Below are 23681 nucleotides of genomic sequence, written 5' to 3'. Positions count from 1 at the left end.
ATCCGTTGTTCACCATATCATGAAATCTGAACAAGTTTTGGCATACTTTTTTACACCAGGCCTTATTCTTCTTACAAGGCTTCATTCTAATTTTATTCACATTTTATAAATCACTCAACTTCTCCAGAGCAAAAACATTTTATTTTCAATAATTCAGTATCAAATCTCCTTGGAATCAAAATTTCCTTGTTTAATTTCAATAGCACACAACTTCATATTGTCATAGTTGAAGTTTTAGCAGATCATAGAAAATAATGAAGAATACGCATTGTCAACAGTAATATAAAGAAAAATTCAGTATAATCACTAAAATTCTATCTGTAAAACCAGATTAAAGCCCATATATAAATTCATACAAATAAACTATATACTATTCAAGTTTCAATTCATTCTATATGGTATAGAACACAGAAAGCAGTTGAGGTTTCTTTACAACCGCTAACTTACGGAATCGCTCAGCTATCCGTTGTTCACCACATCATGAAATCTGAACAGGATTTTGGCATACTTTTCTATACCAGACTCTTTCTCATTGATCAAGGCTTCATTCTAATTTTATTCATATTTTATAAGTCTCTCTATTTATAGCAAATCATAGAAAACAATAAAGAATTCGCACTGCCAACAGTAATCTAAAATAAAATCAGTATTAAGTTTTTCAAATCAATAAAAATCACTACTTTATGAATATATAAACACTCACCCGGAGACTTGAAGGCTTCTTTGAAGTGGGTAGCTCAGGATTCCCTGGAACCTGCTCTGATGCTCAGCTACTTGTTCAGCTGAAGTCGCTCGAAGATGTTCGGAGAAAGCCTGCCAGGGCTCCGCTGAAGTCGCTCGATGATGTTCGGAGAATGCCTGCTAGGGCTCCGCTGGAGTCGCTCGATGATGTTCGGAGAATGCCTGCTAGGGCTCCGCTGAAGTCGCTCGAAGATGTTCGGAGAATGTCTGCTAGGGCTCCGCTGAAGTCGCTCGAAGATGTTCGGAGAATGCCTGCTAGGGCTCCGCTGAAGTCGCTCGAAGATGTTCGGAGAAAGCCTGCCAGGGCTCCGCTGAAGTCGCTCGAAGATGTTCGGAGAATGCCTGCTAGGGCTCCGCTGATGTCCCAGGCTGCGCAGGCTGCTCCTTTGGGGCTCCTCTTCGGTCCTTGGGGCTTCTCTGGATCCTCTTCTTAGTTCTTCTTCTGGAGCTCTTCTTGGTTTGGCTGCTGTAGACTGAATGAATCTCCTAGCTTTTGGCTCTTCTATTTATACCCCTATATATTTGGTATTATTTTTGTTTTGTTTGTTTCCTTGGTTACGAACGTCGCCTTCGTCACCATCGTCACCATCGTCGCCTAAAATATCTTTGTACTCTTCTAACAACCACATCATGCATTTTTTTTAGCTAGGGAGTGCAAGCAAATTTGAACTTTATATATATGAAATTAAGGTCCATTTTTCAATGACCCCGTATACTGCAAATTTTCCTATGAGAATTGTTTTTCTTACTTTTTACAATAATTGCTAGTTTTCAAGTGATTTTTTAAGCTAAATTGGATGTATTTATTTTTTATCTACGATTTTCAATAAATTTCTTTCATCAAAACTCTATACTTTTGAAGTAATGGACAAAAACAATCTAACATTTTATTTGCATGTTTATGAGGAATTTTGGAGTATTCCCACTCTTATTTATGGCTAAAACTAATTCTTAAGCTTATAATCTAATTTTCTATTGCATCATTTAACAATACAAACATTATTTTCATGTTTTTTTTTACAACTGAACTTTCCTTATAAAAATTCCATTAGTACTAGTAAAGATATGATCATTTATTAACTAAATGACCCACCTTATATACAATATACTATATAAATTGACTAAAATACACTTCCCTTAATCCTCCAAATCCTTCTGATCTCACAATGGCATACAAAATTAGATTTTTCTTGGTCTACATCCATACATAAATACACTCAAGAATTGTATGCAAATTTTAGCTTATAAGATATTATAAAATTTCAATGCCTTATTTAATTACATTCTACATAAATGAATCATGATATGCTTCTATAATTTTAACGATTATTAGCTAGAACAGGTTCTCATTTTTTTATTTTATTTGCTTATCCCATATATGTATAATGAAAATATTTATTTTAATGGATTGACTAATTATTAAATTCCTATGTACCATACACATATAATGACTCATTTGACAATGAAATTATGTATATCAGTTCTCTAGTTTTTTAGAAATTAACAAAATTAAGTTTTTTATTTCATTAAGCGAACACTAATATTGTCATACTTAGACATAAGTAATGTCTGCAATGTTTTATGTAAACCATATATCTTTCTATCTATTTATTTATGTTTACAGTTTATATAAAACATCTTTACATATAATCAAACTTATAATTAATTAGTTTAATGATGACAGAGAACATTTTTATGAATAAATTTATTTTTCCCAATAATTCTTTTCTATGTAAAAACATCTTTATATGTAACTAAATGCCCATAACTTTGATGAACGTGTACAGAGGTCATCTGTCTCGTTACAGTTCTCCCTTTCGAAGTTGTTTGACGTAAATAGAACGTCTGTTCTATAAACAGAAAACAATTCGCACCCCAAAATGATAAAGTTATCGATATTTCTCCCACCAAGATGTAATTTCGCCCTATCTGAATAACCATCAATCACAAAGTTGATAGCATCATCAAACAGAGAAGAAACATACAAGTGTGATTTGTAAAATGAACATTACTCAGTAATAACCAGTTAATCCCGAAAAATTTACAAACTTTAATGATTAAATTAAATTCATGAGTCAAAATTATAAAGAGGCCAGAATTTCCACTCTCGGATAAAGTGCACTGGTTGTGAATCAATACATTCTCTAATAGAAACTACTTATGCCCATTCGTCTGGTAACCTTAAGTTAACTTTTCTTAACATACAGATACCACGTCCACATTGCTCGGACTGAAGAAGAGACAAAACAGTCTTCTCCAAAAATGACTATTCCTTTAATTTGTATAACCTCTCTCAATAATAATCCCATGATCCAATAACCAGCTCGCAATTTTCCGCAATCCAACCAGAATTACCTTTCATGGCGTGATGTCCATATCCAATCTAAGGCAAAACAACTATTAAATACTTGAAAGTTCAAAATATCTTTCATTGATTTACCCTGAGATTGATTACAGGTGTGTGATTAAATTTGCATCAAGTAGAGTATCACATTATCAAAGAAATGTACCTAAAACTGGTATCTTTTAATCTAGCCTAACACCAAAATTTCCTTGACAATGATCGTTGTAATCCCTTCACGATCCCCTGTTCCCCCCGGCCCTAAACTCAAATATTCGAAATATCCATAACTTTGATGACCATATTTTTGAACTTTGTGTCCTTAAACAGAATTTCATTTACACACATAATGTACATTCATCACCTCAGACAACATTCATCATCTCGCATAAATCACCATTCTTCCATCATCTTTGAACCTTTCATACATCCCTTTCATTGTATAACACACGGTTCTGTTCAAAAACCCAAAATCATTAAAAACATGATCAGAGTAAACAAAATTTCCTAAACACAAAAAAATTCCATTAAATTGATATAACTCAGAAATTTTTTTTTTTTAAGATTACCATTATAATAACCACCCTTTAATATATACATCCCACAAAACCCCACAATACAATCATTACAATATCACATTTACGCAATACTTGTGTTTGAAAACTCGCTTAAATAAAATAAAAAATTTATTTGGTAAAACAAAAGGAAATTAACTACACGAGTTTTCTAAACCCGAAGTATTTTCTATTTCTTAAATGTAATAGATATCATTTCTAAAGTTAGTAAAGTTCATAAAATTCTTTTAACAAAATATTTTTAATACACCCTAACAACTTTTATAAAATACTATTGTGAGTTATGCCAGAATTTTATTGATAAAATGAGCCAAAATTTTTCGAACTAAGTCCTATATGCGTTTAGAGTATTTTAATCACGCAATGAACTTAAGCAATAAAATAATTTATAAACCAACATTTGCATCACAGTTTGCCTCCAAGTATAATCAAGCTAGAAAATACACATTGTTGTCCACAATACCGAATTCCACCAAGGTAAAACTCAATAAAGTCAGGTTATCCATGAAAAACAAGGACTGTTATAGTCAATTCATCAAATAGTCTGTATATTTCCATTGACTCCAAAACAAAACCTGTTTGTAATGGCAAATGGATAACACCCAGATTTCTCATCCCATGCATGGAGGCCAATAAATGTTTTGTAAAAATTACAAGATTATTACAATCAAGATATTTCATCAACTCCAGCACTTCGCTGCACAAGTGTAGGGGGACCAAAGATGATTTATTTTCATAAACACCCAAGGACTGACTCTATAAATTTCATACCAAATTTTCATAACATACACCCACAAGAACATTTCCAAACTTCTACAATTTAAAATGTACATGACTGTTTGCAAATCACATGAATTTGTAGCACTCAAGAAATTCTCCAAATTGCTTGCTGAATTGTATTAAAACACTATAACATGTATGTATCAGTGATGCATCTACAAAACTAAATAAATAATACATGATTCGCATCCAGCCAAACTGAATCAAATTACTTACAAATGAATATATAAAGCCAATTCAGGACAAGCCACAACAACCTTAATTACACACATAATGCTAATAAGTACCAATAATTCCACTGTTGTCCTTTCCTGGTTTATCACCACATATTATCTTATCACACCATAACTCAAATCTAGAACACATATTGTGTTAAATAAATACTTCACCAGAATTTGAATCCTTTCTACAACAAAAGTTTTACTACATAAAATTTACAGTTCGGTACAAAACTTAATCTACATAATAGACCCCCGTTTAATATAGTATTTTAGATAGTTTTTTTTTCTCCCTTTATTATTGAACACTCCCTTTATTAATTTATTTCTGCATGTATACAAGGAGGACATATAATTTTGATTACATCAGGGTGGGCCACTTTGTTAATTGTCACAGACAAAAGCGGCAACAGTGACAGCTTGCTTAAACACCCTCTCTATATATTATAAATCTATGGTCAATTAACTTGTTAGACATCTTTAGATTATTTTATATCTATGTTTTTTAAAAAAACATTTTTCATAGACTAAACTTTTACTTTCAAATTTTATCGCGTCTTTTCCTAAATTTCCCGCCATCTTGTTCCTGTTACTTTAAATATTTTCCTGCCAATAATTATTATTGTTATCACCAATGGAGAATATCGATTATTCCCATTTATTCAGGCAGGTGCCGATTATTTGGCAACGGGATCACTGCAATTACAACAATAAAATAATACAACGGAGCATTCGTATACAATTATTGAATTGTATAAATGCCCAGCTTGAAGCACCAATATCTTATAACGATTTGTCGGTTCTGATAAGGAACTACAATTGTCGGCTGAATTATGTTCCAGCAAGAGTATGTATATTTCTTTTTCTTCAGCAATGTTTATTTTCCTTCTTTTATTTAATGAACTAAATTTATACAATTTATAGGAGCGAAGTCGACGTCGTCGGCGCGTCGTGCGAGCTCCTCGCAATGATTCAGATGATGAAGATAATGCTCAACGCATTAATATTAATATAATTGGTGTTCCTCAAGAGGAAGCTCCTGAAGCACCAAACAATCAAGAACCTCCCAATGATGACGCAGTATATTTTTTTTTGATTATCTATTCTTAATTCATTTATAATATTTATATTTCTAATCCTGTATATTTTTAACTTATGTGTTTGTTTTTTCTAGATTGAAGCTATCTTAAGGGACTTAGAGGGTGATGGGGACTTAATTGTTCCTGATCCCATACAAGATCATGATTATGCTCGCTATAACTTTCATAATGAAGTAATTATTTGTTCATTTTTTTTTTAAATCCCCCTTTTATCCCTTTAACAAATTTTTAATTTTGCTTTATTATTTTAGGAACCTGTAAGAGACATTGATATTTAAGGTAAATTTTTCTTTTTATGTATTATCAATAAATTATTACCTACATTATTAAAATGTAAAAGGAAAATTAACCCTAATGTGTTCTATCTATTTTAGATGCCTGGAAGAAGTTCGGCAATATTGCATGAAGTAAGTTTCAGTTTCCCAATTTCCCTCCATATTTATAAAATGTCTGTTATATGTTATTCCGTCTTCAGTCTGTAACGATGAATCAATGTAAAATTCCTGAAAAATTTCAAAGGCTCTTTTTTTTTTTTTTTTAGAATTTAAGGCATTCCCCTTATTAGTATATTAAAACACCTTTTTTTTCTTCTAAGACATTTTATTATTATTCAATTTTCAACATCTCTAACTAATTGCTAAATTTACTTATTCATTATCTTAATCTATTTTTCTTTAGATTTTCAGGTCTGTATACCAAAAAAAAAAAAACTTAAAATTTTAATTAAATCAATGAAATGCTTCCGAATTTTTAGAAGGATTATTAACATTATATTCTAAAAAAAAAACAGTTATCAATAACTTATTATAATTATGCTTTCAATTTGTTTTCCTTATGATAACGAGCTAAATGTATCATGTTAAACTTTCCTTTGATTTTATTAGTTTTAGGATCCACTAATATATAAACATTTTGATATGGTACCGAGGCCACTACATAAGGTCCTGTATATAACTTTCCAAATTTCTTTGTCAATTTCCTATTTGCATCTGACTTATGTATTTGTCTGATTTTGACCCAATCTCCAATTTGGAATTGTGTCAATTTGTGTTTTAAATTAAATTTTTCTTGTCTATATTTAGCTGCTTTTAATAAATTATTTTTTACTTCTTCCCGTACCTTTTCCACATCCAATGTTTTGTGTACATTCAACTCCTTATCAAAGGTAAACTGTTCAGATACACCATACATTACTTCACAAGGACTATATCCCAAACTATTATGGTAGGTGTTATTATACAAAACTTCCAATTTTGGTAATACTGATACCCAACTCTTATGATTTGTGCTACAATATAATCGAAATAAACTATTTAAATCCCTATTTGTACGTTCACAAAAATTTGGTCTAGGATTTCTTACAGTTGTATATATTAACTTAACTCCCTCATTGATCATGAATTTTTTCCATTGTTTACTTGCGTATTGTGAACCATTATCTGTCATAATTGCTTTTGGTTTGATAATTTTGAAAAATTGCTTCATTTTACTAATAAGAGTTCTAGTTGTTGCTTTCCTTATAGCATAAAACTTCACAAATTTACTAAATGTATCTTGTATTACTAATATATAATTCATTCCAAATTGTCCCGACGGTAATGGTCCATATAAATCACTAACTACCATATCTCCTATATTCTCTGTGACAATAGATCGACAAGGTCCTACATTTTTTTTATTATCACACTTTGAAACTTGACATTCATGACAAGCTCTAGTGATTTGTTTTACATCTTTAGTTAAGCCTTTCCAATAAAACCTATCTTTTAAATATTTTATGACTTTATAAGCCCCTTGATGTCCCATTTCTAAATGTATTTGCTTTATGACTTCTTCTTTTAATACTTCCGGTAAATAAATCACTTTTTTATTTACCTTTTCTGGTTTAAAATATAAAATTCCTTCTTCCAAAACACATTTTTGTGCTATTCTTCCTAATTTATCTGTATATTCTTCTTTTCCCATTTCTTTAATAATATCGCCAATTACTACATCTTTTTTTTGTAAATCCTTTATTTGTTTTAATTGACTCAATAATTTCTTGTTTACCCCTACTTCTGTGTATAAAATTTCTGGTAATTTGATTTTGTCTTCTTGTAATAATTCACTTTCTGGTGGATATCTTGATAATATATCGGGAACAATATTCTCTTTGCCTTTAATATGTTGTATTTCGTATTGAAATTGTTCTAAATAATTTATCCAGCGTGTTACTCTTGAATTATATAATTTCCAATTTTTTACAAACAATAAAGCTTTATGATCTGTCTGAATGATTACTTTAGTTCCCCTTAAGTATGTTTCAAATTTTTCTAAACAATTTATTACTGCGTAAAATTCCTTTTCTGTTGTTGTATAATTCAATTGAGCTCCCTTTAATGATTTACTGTGAAATCCTAGTATTTTTATTTGCCCGTCCTGAGATTTTTGATATAATAATCCTGCTAACCCTATACCAGATGAGTCTGTTTGCAAGTAAAATTGGCTTTTAAAATCCGGATGATGTAACTCTAATTCACCAAGAAATAAGGATTTTATTTTATCAAAAGTTTCTTGTTCTTTAATTCCCCAACTCCATCTTTGATTTTTCTTTAATAGATGACACAAAGATTGAATATGTTCATTATAATTTGGTATGAACCTTCGGTAAAAATTACATAATCCTAAAAATGCTCTTAAGTGTTTAATTTTTTTTGGAATTGGAAATTCTTGTATTGCTTTTATTTTGTCTGGATCTGTTTTCAAACCTTCCGTTGAAATAATATATCCTAACATTTTCACTTGTTTACATAAAAACTCACATTTTTCCAGATTGCAAGTCATTCCAGCTTTTGCTAACCTTCCCAAAACTATATTTATATGTTCTAAATGTTCTTCTAGGCTACCTGTTGTAATAATGGCCAAATCGTCCAAATAATTGACACAAAACTCTCGCACATCATGGCCCAAGATAATATCCATTGCTCTACTGAAACTTCCTACTGAAGTTTTCAATCCTTGTGGTAACACATTATAAACATAAGATTTCCCATTGAAGCTAAACCCCGTGTATTTCTTACTATTTTCCGTTATTGGAATTTGAAAATATGCATTATTCAAATCAATTATACTTATATAATTTGCTCCATGAAAGGAATTCATTACATCTAATTGCATAGTTGGTTTTTCTGTCTCTGGTATCATAAATTTATTTATCTCTCTAGCATCTAACAAAACTCTAATTGACCCATCTTTTTTTAAAGTAAAAGTTAACGGACTACAATAAGGAGTTGAAGTTCTACTAATGATACCTTGTTCTACCATTTCTTTCAATTTTCCTTCTACTTTCTCTCTATAAGCATAAGGCACTGGATAAGTTTTCTTTACCACAGGCACATTATTTTCCATTTTAATTTCATGTTCGTAACAATTAGCCCTCCCTAATTTAGATTGAAATAATCCTTGATATTTGTTCAATAAATCCTCAAATTTCTTTTCCTCATGACTTTGTAATTCACTTCCTATTTTATATTTAATCTTCCTATTTTCTTTAATTTCACTATCTTTTTCTATAATATTCTGTTGCTGCATTTTTGATAAAAAATCTATATCATCTTCTACATTTCGAAAACGTATCCATCTAGGTTCATCCTCATGGTTGATTAAAATCCCTCCTCCCCTCTTTTTTAATTTGATTGTTATTTCATTTTCTCTCATCCAATCGAATCCAATTATAATTGGCATGGTTAAATCCGGTACTATAAGTAAATTAATTTCTATAATCGCATTTTGTATTTGTATTGGTAAAACTGTAGTAAATTTAACATCTTTACTTTTATGACCCGCTGCAGTTTTAATTTGAAAAGGCTTAACTGGCATTTTTGGTAAATCGGTATATCTTCCATTTAATACATTCCAGAATTCTTCTGATATACAAGTGATATCACTTCCTGTGTCTATTAACCCTATTACATCATAATCTCTTATTTTTAATGTTATTTCTGACCTAAAATAACCTTGTTCTGGTTGTTCACACTCTATTTCCTCAAATACAGAAGCAACTAAAATACATTCCCTACCTATTAAATTTATTTCTTCTATTTTACATTTAATTCCAGTAATTATATCTTTTAAATCTACTTCCTTTTTTATATATCCTAAACCTACTTTATCTACTTGACCTTTATCTGCTGTAATGGGTCTCTGTAATCCTTTTCCATTTATTCCTAACTTTTGTCCTGGTTTCCAATTCATTTTAAGCATCATTTGTAAAGCCTTGTCCCCTTTTAATGAAGCCGATTTGGGGACCTGTTCATCAGCTTCTAATGGTTTTCCTGTTCTTCTTGTTCTTCAGTTAAATTTGTTTCTATCATATTTACTTCTGTTGGCTTTTTATTATTACTATTCTTTTGAGAATTTTCCGGTCGTTTCCATTGTGTATAATCTTGTTGAATTTCTTTCCTTTTATTAAATCCTTTTGTTCCTAAATAACTAGGAAAATTCTGTTTATTCACGTCATCCATAGATCTAAGAAACTCTGCTGTTCCTATTACTGTATCAATTTTTGTGGTAACAAAAGCTTGTTGAACATAACGAGGATAATGTCTTATAATATCTGCTACTAATTGCGTTTCCGGTATCTTGTGTACCAACATTTTTGCTCTTCCTATTAATTTCAAAAAATAATCCAACATTGTAGTATTTTGTTGCTTTTCCCAAATTCCGTGTACTATATTGCGACGAAGCTCATTTTGCTCTTTTTCTCCCCAATATGTTGCCAAAAAATCTGCTTTAAAGTCTTCCACTGTTTCCCAACGATCCTTATAAATTCTAGCCCAATCTCTAGCACCATCTTCCAAACATTCTTGTATTATATCTAATTCTGTTCCATCATTTGCCGTTTTTTTCAAATAACTTTCTAGATCTTCCAAAAAGTTTATCGCATGCAAATTATTTCCTTTTCCAAACTTAGGTCTTTCTAAATTCAAATTTTTTATATTATAAATTATATTTCGTTTTTCTTCGATTGGTATACTAAACTCACTAGTTTTTCTCTGAATAGAGGATTTTGTCTTATTTACTATAGGTTCTTGTATTATTTGATTGGTTGTTTCATACTGATTTTCTTCATATGGTAGTTGTTCTATTTCCTGGTTATTTTGCTCAATTTCTATTTCTGTTTCTCTTTGATTTTGTGTTTGCATAGCTTGAATTTCAGTTCTCATTTGCTTTAATTCTAATCTCATTCTTCCCTCTGTTTTCCTGAGTAAATTTAAAATTAAGGCCATATTACCTCTTTGTGTTTTAGGTTTCTGTATAACCCTTCCAATTGGGCTAAGCTCTTTTTCCGATCTATCTTCATTATCTCTAATCATTGTTTCCTTTTCTTTTTCAGATTCTGTTGTTACAACATCTTTGGCCCGACTTCGTGTTCCTATTGTCTTCATTTTCTTCAATTAAACTTTGATTTTGTTTTTTATATTTTTTTGTTTTATTTTATTCTTCCAATCTGTAACAAGGTACTTAGTTTTTTAATCTTTTTTTTTTTTTTAATTTTATATTATATGTTTTTTTTTTTTTTTTTTTTTATATATATATATATATTTTTCTTTTTTTTTTTTATTATTATTTTATTATTCTAAACTGCATCCAGACACTTGTGTTAACCAAAGTTGCATTTATGATCCCATTCCATTTATTTATCATTTGCAAATTATTATTTCCAATTATCACTGGAATGGAAAAATTCGGCAGTATGTAAAATATTGCTTCATATATTATTCCATCTATAATTATTGGTAACACAGTTAAATGTCTAACTTCCTTGCTAATTCCTAACATTGTTTTTAAACAAAATGGTGTTATTTGAACTCTTGGTAACTTCGGATTCTTTTCCTGCAAGTCTTTCCAAATTTTCTCCGATATGTATGATAAATTACTGCCATTATCTATTATACCATTTATTTTCTTATTAAATTTGTAACGTTGAACTGCTTTGTTTTCCATTTTTTCTTTTTTAATTATGTTTCTTGATTGTTTTTTTTTTTCTGTAACAATAATTCAAATTTTTACTTTGATTTTTATTTTTCTTTAATAATCTCTTTATCTATTCCCTTTCTCGTTTTTGTATTAATTTGACCAATCAAAGCTTAAAATAAATCTTCATTTCTATATTAATAGATTAAATCACTTCTATACTTTTGTTTCTTATTATTTTAATTACATATTAAACACTTCCTATACTATTCTGTCATAACAAAATTAAACGCAAGTATGAATTATCAATGATATGAAACAAAACGCAATTGTCTTGATGCCATTTTGTATCTTGTTATCTATGGTACGTTTCCTATTCCATTCTTGCCACATCAAAACGTCAACTAGAAATTGTATTGACTTCAGTGTGTCCCTTTCTTTTATCGTACTGAAGAAAGAGTCGTGACTATTAAATTTAATTTTGGTTTCGTATCATGGTGAAATTACCGCTTGAAAATTATGTCCTACTCATACAAATGTCAAATGTCGTAATGGAGAAATATAAGTTTCTGTTTGAATTAATATTTGTTTAAAGTGTTAAAACGTTTGTGAAAAAACAAATGAGTATACTTTTTAGAGCTTGAATATTGCTTAATTTTTAATAAATCCGCATAAATAGTTGTATGAATTTATGTACGTTGTTCCTAACCTTCAATGATTGGTTTTTGTTTGGATTCCAGATTCAAATATTATTTACGATTTTGCAGCAAGCCATGAACAAAATAATATCTATTTTACTAGGATAATGATTACAAAATGCTGTCTTAGAAGCTAAAATGACTACAGAATCAAAATTGTGAAAATTACCGGTACGTATTTTCTTTCATTGTAAAACATTATCTAAACCGAGCTATTGTAAATATATTAACTGTTTAACCTCATAAATGAATTCCCATTAATAAACAAGCTTTATTTTATTTCTAACACTCATACTTTTGCTTTTATAACCTTGTTTTGTTTTTCAGGTTATGTAACATTTTGTGAAAATCTTGATCTGCCAAAAATGTGTGTGTCTAGATTGTGCTTCAACCAGCACAATATGAAATAACTGGAATTAATTTTATGTAAGTACAAAATTATTTATACCTCTTGTAAAGAAATGATTACTGAGTCAAGAAAACTTCATGATGTCAATTGTTACAAAAGAAAACATCTATGTATATCTGTAATTATATCGCATGTAACAATTGATAATAAAATTGTACCAAGACCAAGCTGTTAAAATCAAACGATATTTCAGTATGACAAGTTGAACTCTACTGTTTGTTTACTAGCTATTTTGTTAAGCCCCATTACCCCATTCTGATGTAGGGACAACTACCCCATGCTATAAAATTCCTACACTAAGCTGAATCTAAAAACTCTTTGATCTTGTACCTATTTAAAACACCTTAATCATTTATTTTACTACATAATTTCAGATCAACAAAAGCTGGTAGTACATCTATTCGCCGGCACCTCAAGCTTCCAATCTGGAAATAAACATTTTGGAGATCCAGTTCTGCGCTAATGATATCAAACCGTCAACGCCCTCTACCAACACGCTAACAATTACGCGCTGACAACACCTCTCCCTTTGCTCCAACGACTTCAAGCTAACAACACCTTTTTTGTGTCAATACAAGAGTCAATCATGTAGTCCTACATAATGAAACATCTACAATGGTACAGCTGATGCAGTGCGGCAGGAACACAATCTAAAATAATTGGAGCAACCTAGAATGAATAAATACATCTACAGGAAGATAAAGAAAATGTTGCGCTGCACCTGCTCCATAAATCCTGTGAAACTTGGCAACGTTCTGTCGACGCTGAGCTGCAAACAGCTGAACTGAATTGGAGGGATGCAGAAGCCAAGGCACAGGACAAGAGTGGATAGATGATGTTTCACGAAGGCCCGCCGCATCAATGGAGTACCATAGGACAACAACAACAACAGTCTGTGAAATAAGATGCTGACAAACGCTTATCAATGACGAACCTGCGTCACAAATCAGAACAACCGTAGCGACGGAAATGAAGATGAATGAAATGACCTATCTCAAAGAAGGATTCTAATATCATAACTACTGTACAAAGGCCATAGCTCTCAGGCATTCTACATACTAATTGAATTGAAACTACTCATTCCAAAAGTCAAGGAAAGTAGTATGACATAGCATGAACTTATGAATGCCTTCCTGCATGCTCAGAACTCAAGTATGATGTAAACCAAAAGGTATTAAACATTTTTTATTTGTTTATATAAATATAAGTTATGCAGATAGATAAAATAAGTATACTTGACTGTATGCTCTATCAGTGTTATTATAATTTCATATTTTTATTAAATCTGACTGAACCTAACATGCATACATACATTCCTACATTTTATGTAGTATCTAAGTTTGGACTAGTAAATAGCCGCCCTTATGCTGTGTATATAAGCCAGGAAGTGGCAGAAAGTTACTAACTGTATACCCCCTATAAACTATATATTTGAAATCTATATTTCTAAACTTTTTAGTTTTATGTCATCTGTTAAACTTAAAAATGCTAAAACTTACAAAAGAAAGTAACAAAGCAAATTCTGAGACTAATTAACTCAAGCAGTAAACATTAATTTAATTATTTTTTCTGATTTCAGAATGTATTGAGCAACAAGGCTGCAGAGGAGCAAAGTTGCCTGTTCCAGGTCTACTGACTCGATACTACTACAAGATGTCAAATCTGCAGACTGCTAAAGAAGAATTTATTTTATATGTTAAGCAAATAATTATACCTGTAATATGTGACTGAAATTTGTTTTCTGAACATCAATAAAAGTGTTATTCTGCATTATTCCAACCCCATACATTATAATTTTGCATGCTAGCCTTGATAACTGTCTGATATTTTTCTAAAATAATCAAAACCATTTTTCTGTAACCTTACAAATACTAACTTTTTCAGCCTATGTATTAGTTCCACATTATGTATCTAGATTTTACTGAATAACAGAATAAAATGTGGCAAATGTGATAACAATTACTTATTTTCTGCCAATTAAATTTATAAAGCTCAAGACTAGTTTACAAAATTATCATTTCCCAGCATGATATGTGATTCCCAAATATATTTATCTGCCCATAGACATGTTCATGAGTATCCTAAATACGACTGAACAGATTTTGATATGACTGACCTAAAAATGATTCAATATCAAAGTTTAGATATAGTATAGAGATTATGCATGAAGCATAGAGTGCAGCACAGAAGCCCCTGCTCATTGGTACATGAGAAGTTTAAGTGTTCAATGTAGCCCATAAATTGGCAGAACCCATAGTGCATATTAAAAATATACGTGTACTGCAGAGGCAGCACTCGCTCTGGCAATATATATGAACTGCAGAAAGCAGCACTAATGCAGACCCCTATAAATTGGAGCAATTGCTAGTTCGCTAGACCGAAGTTGTGTTTTTTTTTTCTTTTTTCAAAATTCCCGCTTGTATTGAATGTAAAACACATATAATGTTGTACTTAAATAAATGAATATCTCTTTAAAAGTAATTAATTCCTTAAAGTTATTTAAACTGAAAAATGCTAATATTTTCAATTGCAAGAAATAATTGATACATGAACGGACTTTAACCTAAAAGTTAGTTGTCATTTTTACCGCTAATTTGCCGGCAATTGCAAAGTTGTTTTTTTTTTTTATTAGTAAATAAACTCTTCGACCAAGCCATATCGTACAAATCGTGAGTGAAAGTAATTATAATGACTAAATGGGAATGCAGTGCCAGTTAAGTGCTGTGCAAAGTGTAAAGTGAAGAAAAAGTTATGTGTTTTTAGACAAAGTCATCAAGTAAGTACAAAATAGTCAAACTCAACTTTTCTCCTTCCCAATAGCTTCAATAATACACCTCTCATTCTCTCTCCGTTAACACGAACAACAACTGAAGCCACACAGCATAAAACCCCAATAATACTAAAAATTAACACTGATAAAACCCCTTATCCTACGGTCACCGCACCAACTGAAACGAACCCCTTAAGCTAAGCTTATCTAGACGATCACGGCCCATGAATATAAAGAATATCCCTCAAAATTTCATGACCCTTTTAATTAAAACAATTGAAAGTTAACCTAGATTTCCCCTAAACTGAATACTTACCATAATTGAAGATCCTAAATCTAACCTTATCAGGACCAGGGCTCCATGCATGTGTGGCTTATCTTACAAACTAAATTGGCCAGGCTTGTGATCAAGTGGTAGGACTCTACACTGCGAAGAGTAGCAACTCAGGTTCTTTAGAGAGAGAGAGGCATATTATTAAAGCAAACAACAGTATAAGTTTAAAGACATTTATTAACGGAAAAATTGATTTTATACTACTTTGGCTGACGAGTTTTGATTTTGGTTTATTTATTTTTAGCCCTATGATGTTACCTGCCTAACAACTATAGTGTAAACAACGTTATTTACGGTATTTGACGTCTGTCACTCACTACAGCAACACTACGTAAAATGTTTTGCACATCGAAATCACAAAGGAAAACAACTGCACTGCGAACGTTTACGTTCTACGTCTTTTTTTTTTTAATTTTAGGGTTGGCCGAACACCATCGTTATGAATCGGTAGTCGTCTAAGTAAATCGATATGAATTTTTCATTTTTCTTTTAATAAAAATAAGGAAAAGGTGGATAATTAACTGTAAATATGGATATATTTATCGTCACTTAACAGACAACAAATTTGACACAGAAATAACATAAATAAACTTTAAAATAGATCCCCAGTTAGTTTCAATTTTGACAATGGGTGCGACCTACTCGGTCGGTGTATTAAATACACCGACCGACCGGTAGCTTGCGGGAAAACCATATAATTCTAGCTTTATTTAAATCTCAAATAAAAATTCATTATACGTCACAATTCGATACCTCAGTCTACGTGCCATCCAATCGTAATCGCTTGCTGTGACAATCGATTTGCGTTAGTTACATCTCTATATACGTCAGTCATAATGTGTCAAATACCGTAAATAAAGTTGTTTACACTATAGCCCTAATAGTCTCTACTATGGTCTTGTAACCTACTGGACTGGCAGAAAAATCCCACGAAAAAAACTGACCAGTATGCCTAACAACGCGATTTGTTATGTAACGGAACGTAAATCTAAAGCTCAATCTAAAATATTTTAAAACTTTGATTAAAACAAAGCTAATGTACATAAAATTGCAAAGCTATGAGTCTATACTTAAGTTGAATATAAAAAGAATCATTTAAATTGTATTTCTTTCACGTGAGGTCTTGTAGGAGCGAAGGTTCCATGACGTCACAGACCCTGTAAAATATTTAAGCAGTAGTATTCTGATAGACAATATCTAAGCCCTAATTCTTACATGCTTCCAAAACATCTACCCGACAAACAAAACCAGATTAAAGCCCATATATAAATACATACAAATAAATTTTAAACTGTTCAAGTTTCAATCATTATTTATAAATGGTTATGAACACAGAATGCAGGAGAGGTTCTCTTACTCCCACAGACTTACGGCTTCGCTCAGCTATCCGTTGTTCACCATATCATGAAATCTGAACAAGTTTTGGCATACTTTTTTACACCAGGCCTTATTCTTCTTACAAGGCTTCATTCTAATTTTATTCACATTTTATAAATCACTCAACTTCTCCAGAGCAAAAACATTTTATTTTCAATAATTCAGTATCAAATCTCCTTGGAATCAAAATTTCCTTGTTTAATTTCAATAGCACACAACTTCATATTGTCATAGTTGAAGTTTTAGCAGATCATAGAAAATAATGAAGAATACGCATTGTCAACAGTAATATAAAGAAAAATTCAGTATAATCACTAAAATTCTATCTGTAAAACCAGATTAAAGCCCATATATAAATTCATACAAATAAACTATATACTATTCAAGTTTCAATTCATTCTATATGGTATAGAACACAGAAAGCAGTTGAGGTTTCTTTACAACCGCTAACTTACGGAATCGCTCAGCTATCCGTTGTTCACCACATCATGAAATCTGAACAGGATTTTGGCATACTTTTCTATACCAGACTCTTTCTCATTGATCAAGGCTTCATTCTAATTTTATTCATATTTTATAAGTCTCTCTATTTATAGCAAATCATAGAAAACAATAAAGAATTCGCACTGCCAACAGTAATCTAAAATAAAATCAGTATTAAGTTTTTCAAATCAATAAAAATCACTACTTTATGAATATATAAACACTCACCCGGAGACTTGAAGGCTTCTTTGAAGTGGGTAGCTCAGGATTCCCTGGAACCTGCTCTGATGCTCAGCTACTTGTTCAGCTGAAGTCGCTCGAAGATGTTCGGAGAAAGCCTGCCAGGGCTCCGCTGAAGTCGCTCGATGATGTTCGGAGAATGCCTGCTAGGGCTCCGCTGGAGTCGCTCGATGATGTTCGGAGAATGCCTGCTAGGGCTCCGCTGAAGTCGCTCGAAGATGTTCGGAGAATGTCTGCTAGGGCTCCGCTGAAGTCGCTCGAAGATGTTCGGAGAATGCCTGCTAGGGCTCCGCTGAAGTCGCTCGAAGATGTTCGGAGAAAGCCTGCCAGGGCTCCGCTGAAGTCGCTCGAAGATGTTCGGAGAATGCCTGCTAGGGCTCCGCTGATGTCCCAGGCTGCGCAGGCTGCTCCTTTGGGGCTCCTCTTCGGTCCTTGGGGCTTCTCTGGATCCTCTTCTTAGTTCTTCTTCTGGAGCTCTTCTTGGTTTGGCTGCTGTAGACTGAATGAATCTCCTAGCTTTTGGCTCTTCTATTTATACCCCTATATATTTGGTATTATTTTTGTTTTGTTTGTTTCCTTGGTTACGAACGTCGCCTTCGTCACCATCGTCACCATCGTCGCCTAAAATATCTTTGTACTCTTCTAACAACCACATCATGCATTTTTTTTAGCTAGGGAGTGCAAGCAAATTTGAACTTTATATATATGAAATTAAGGTCCATTTTTCAATGACCCCGTATACTGCAAATTTTCCTATGAGAATTGTTTTTCTTACTTTTTACAATAATTGCTAGTTTTCAAGTGATTTTTTAAGCTAAATTGGATGTATTTATTTTTTATCTACGATTTTCAATAAATTTCTTTCATCAAAACTCTATACTTTTGAAGTAATGGACAAAAACAATCTAACATTTTATTTGCATGTTTATGAGGAATTTTGGAGTATTCCCACTCTTATTTATGGCTAAAACTAATTCTTAAGCTTATAATCTAATTTTCTATTGCATCATTTAACAATACAAACATTATTTTCATGTTTTTTTTTACAACTGAACTTTCCTTATAAAAATTCCATTAGTACTAGTAAAGATATGATCATTTATTAACTAAATGACCCACCTTATATACAATATACTATATAAATTGACTAAAATACACTTCCCTTAATCCTCCAAATCCTTCTGATCTCACAATGGCATACAAAATTAGATTTTTCTTGGTCTACATCCATACATAAATACACTCAAGAATTGTATGCAAATTTTAGCTTATAAGATATTATAAAATTTCAATGCCTTATTTAATTACATTCTACATAAATGAATCATGATATGCTTCTATAATTTTAACGATTATTAGCTAGAACAGGTTCTCATTTTTTTATTTTATTTGCTTATCCCATATATGTATAATGAAAATATTTATTTTAATGGATTGACTAATTATTAAATTCCTATGTACCATACACATATAATGACTCATTTGACAATGAAATTATGTATATCAGTTCTCTAGTTTTTTAGAAATTAACAAAATTAAGTTTTTTATTTCATTAAGCGAACACTAATATTGTCATACTTAGACATAAGTAATGTCTGCAATGTTTTATGTAAACCATATATCTTTCTATCTATTTATTTATGTTTACAGTTTATATAAAACATCTTTACATATAATCAAACTTATAATTAATTAGTTTAATGATGACAGAGAACATTTTTATGAATAAATTTATTTTTCCCAATAATTCTTTTCTATGTAAAAACATCTTTATATGTAACTAAATGCCCATAACTTTGATGAACGTGTACAGAGGTCATCTGTCTCGTTACAATATGAAATCTGCTCGCAGATTTTCATGGCTGTGTGAGTAAATTAACACGTTATACGCACGTCTTTTACGCTAATAAGATGTAGTTACTGCTGGTTAAGCAGGAAGGCTTAATCCAACGGGTTTATTCTACAGGTTTTAACACTTATTGGTACAAAAGTCACGTCAACAAACGACCCCTGTAAGCCTTAACCCATCATCACACAACTGCATGCAAATTTAAGCTTTAATTGTGGGTTGTAAAGCTTTATTTAGAGAACCGACGAGAATACAGGCGTAAATGAGTACCTACACACCGTTACGAGTGTCGCCAAACTAAACTGTCCAGTCGGGCGTGACCACTATGTTTGCTTTTGACCGTAAAAATAATATGACTTCATGGTACTGCCTCGAGTTGTTTGTACGTTTGCAAAGATAATAGACTTTGCTAAGTGGAGACTTCGATCTGGCGATGATGAAATCATTTCTATTGTATTTATGTACCCAAAACAAAACGGGTTGGAATTCTTAGCATTAATTGTTATGAATTATGATGAAGATGTCGTGTCATGTCAGTTAAACAGCCGGCGATCAAAACAATTTTTTTTTATCTCCGTTACTATTAGGTTTAAATCTTTCAATTAAGGTCAATGTGGCTAATTCCGTCATAGGGACTATTCCGTCCACTAGCGTCTTTCTCTAACGACGAACAAAATTGATAATTTCATAGACAAAGCAGCGATTGCTTTTAGTTTCAGCAATAAAAAGCAAATGGTTTTTTTCCTACGATTGAAAATCAAAGAAATATACGCTGGTGGACGGAATAGTCCCTATGACGGAATTAGCCACATTGACCTTACCGAACATACAAGACATATGCATTTTAGACTACCATAAAATATGTACCTATGTATACTCGTAATTAAAAATTCTTAACCAACCAAGTTACGTCTAAGTGATAAATAAACATACATTATTTAAATATCTGTACACATTTGCAATCACTGTCTCTCTATCGTGACTTCTCTACGAGTGTCAAACGTGGGTAGCTTGAATAATTTTAATCTGCCAAAAGCATGTGTGAGTAATCATTAATCGTGATTGTTAATCGAAGATTATTTATTCTAGCGGGACTGGCTTACCCGATATTTGAATAATGCCCATCGTCGCCTATAATGCCATCAATACCGGTATTTATCACTGAGTATTACCTTCGGATTATTGGAGCTTTTAAACCGGTCCACGGATTGTGATTGTGATGGTGTGAAGTAAAATAAAAACTTTCAAGTTTTAATCGCTTCGCGGTAATGTGTTGTTTGTTTAAGTTTTATCTAAAATACGATGTTTTTTTTTTAAACCGGCCAAGTACGAGTCAGACTCGCGCACGAAGGGTTCCGTACCATTACGAAAAAACGGCAAAAAAAACTTTGTTGTATGAGAGCCCGACTCGAATATTTATTTTATTCTGATTATTAGTATTTGTTGTTATATGTAGCGGCAACAGAAATACATCATCTGTGCAAATTTCAACTGTCTAGCTGTCACGGTTCATGAGATACAGCCTGGTGACAGACAGACGGACAGTGGAGTCTTAGTAATAGGGTCCCGTTTTTACCCTTTGGGTACGGAACCCTAAAAAGACTTCTTCCACCACAGGCATCAATCCGAAACCTGTTTTTTTATTAAATTCAGACTTAAAATATCTAAATATAATATTGTTAGGTTACGTCACATAATTAATTGCTTCATGATTATTTTAAAACTATAAATCTTAGTCAACAATAAGCTACTTATCCAAAGTTTTTACGTTGTAAGCTCACGTACGCGGCTTTTAAAGTGTGAACACAAGTCCCGCCCACGCGCGCCCATTACCAGAGCCAACAGTTTGCGAATCCATCGGCTTTAGCCATTCGCTTTATTTAATCAACACCTCAAAGAATTTCGCGAGTGCCATGTAAACATTTTATACGAACCTTTTATTTTCATGTTCATTCGGTTTTATGTGCAGCTATGTGGCTTTGAAAGACGTAAGACCTTTCAAAGAGACTCAGGGACGCAACTGGGGACAGTAGGGACCCAAGAGCTGGCAGTTACCTCGCTCAACGCTTCAGTCTGGCAGTTCAGCGTGGTAACGCAGCCAGCATCTTGGGGACCTTGCCACAGGGGCCTTTTTTATATTTAGTTTAGTTTAGTTTTATTTTAGAGTTTGTATTTAGTTTAATTGTAATTTTAAGTGGTTTTTATTTATTGTTTATTTGGCATGTTTTTGTACCATATAGATATATACTTATGAATAAATATAAGGATAAGGACATTCGCCATGGGCAAAGTCGATAACTACTTTTCTTGGCGTCACTCAACTCAAGTGAACACTTTTTCTAAATACTCTAACGGGGTCAACTAAGAAAAAATATTCCATTTATTCGTTCAAGTGAGTAAATTATCACACTTTTCTCGAGATAAAGTTCACACCGGCTGATTCATAGTTGAACATTTCCGCTCTCATCACGAGATGTCGGCCCAATCAAGATAGTAATTAAATTAAATTGTTGTACTGCTTTCCGTCTATTTGAGTACCTACCTACTCGTACAAATCTAGGTTAGAGTAGGTGTCATGACCTCGTTATCAAATGTAAACATTTAATAGTAAAAAAAAACTATTGACAATAGGTACTAGTTGTTTTTGAAAATGCCAATGCCATCACATCACCGATGGTAACGGTGAATCTCACATTACAAAGTAGGCTGCCAATTTTAACTGGTGGGAAATACCAACAAACAGAAACGTAATTGAAAACAATGTAGACAGTATACAGCGCAGCGTACAGCGTTGTTTTAGAATGTAGCTTTTCCCAGAAGCGTTTCGTAGTGCAAAAATTAAGGTGAACCCAATTTTAACCGGGGGTAATATCGTGCAACACCTACAGAACATTACTTTTAGACACTCACCTGCACCGCACTGTTCAAAAAGCAGTTGTTCTCCCCCGGAGCGTTCCACAACCCCTTGGTGGTGTGGAAGATGCCAGAGTCACGCGAATTATCGCGCGAGTGCTGAGGCCGCAACTCCTCGTGGTATACGGCCGCCATGCCGGCGGTCACCATCACCGGGTTAAGATGAGCGCGTGGTCACGTGTCTTCATGATCACTGAAATTAAGGAGTTTGTTTTACATTTCTTATAGAGCAATTAAAGGTGAAAACAGGGAAACTGGCGTCTTTCTTTGTGGACACAAAAGTAAACAATTTCCACATTTTGATAAGATCAAAGAAGTAGAAGATATGAACGTGCTTATATGGATCCAGCCGGCGTATTATGAATAGATTTATCCATCTTTATCCACGTGATAAAATAACTGCCACTTTTTAATACCGTGGGATAGAAAGTGACGGACACCGTTTTATCACGCTGATATACAAGAACGAACATCATTTCCGTACAGCAAGACTTAAAAAAGTGCTTGACCTTCTTATTGGCAGTCAAAAGGGTCAGATCGTTTATCATCATATCAGATATAATATCATTGTACATGTCTGTCCGTGTAATTGCAGTATTTCAGGCTTCAACAATCGTGCTACTATTGAAAGTATTGAATGAACGATTGGATAATCATTATCGCATTGGCGTAAAAAAGCAATAAATTTCTTACGCCAAACGGAAATCATTACCAACTAAAATCAGCGAACGGAAACAGTATCAATTATCCAATTTCCTTATAATTTCATTACTAAGATTTCATATTAATTTACACAATGATTCATTAGTAGATTCCTTTCACTGCACAGGCATTGTAATAGGATTGCGACAAAGTTCAACAATGAAATGTTTTGTTTGGTACCACAATAGCTGGATAT

At 32.3% G+C, this 23681-nt stretch overlaps 1 protein-coding gene across 1 annotated transcript in view; it reads right to left on the bottom strand.

Moving 5' to 3' along the window:
- LOC134791981 (uncharacterized) overlaps positions 1–22970 on the bottom strand; it is a 163828-nt gene extending 140858 nt beyond the window's left edge. The window contains exon 1 of the mRNA XM_063763077.1: positions 22781–22970. Within this exon, the coding sequence (XP_063619147.1) occupies positions 22781–22933 (153 nt within the window). The 5' untranslated portion in view covers positions 22934–22970. The remainder of the gene's footprint in view (positions 1–22780) is intronic.
- Between the last annotated feature and the right edge of the window lie 711 nt (positions 22971–23681).

Source organism: Cydia splendana, chromosome 7 (assembly GCF_910591565.1).
Source record: "Cydia splendana chromosome 7, ilCydSple1.2, whole genome shotgun sequence".
NCBI lineage: Eukaryota > Metazoa > Arthropoda > Insecta > Lepidoptera > Tortricidae > Cydia > Cydia splendana.
Note: the sequence above shows the minus strand (reverse complement) of the source record. Positions and strands in the feature narration are given on the sequence as shown.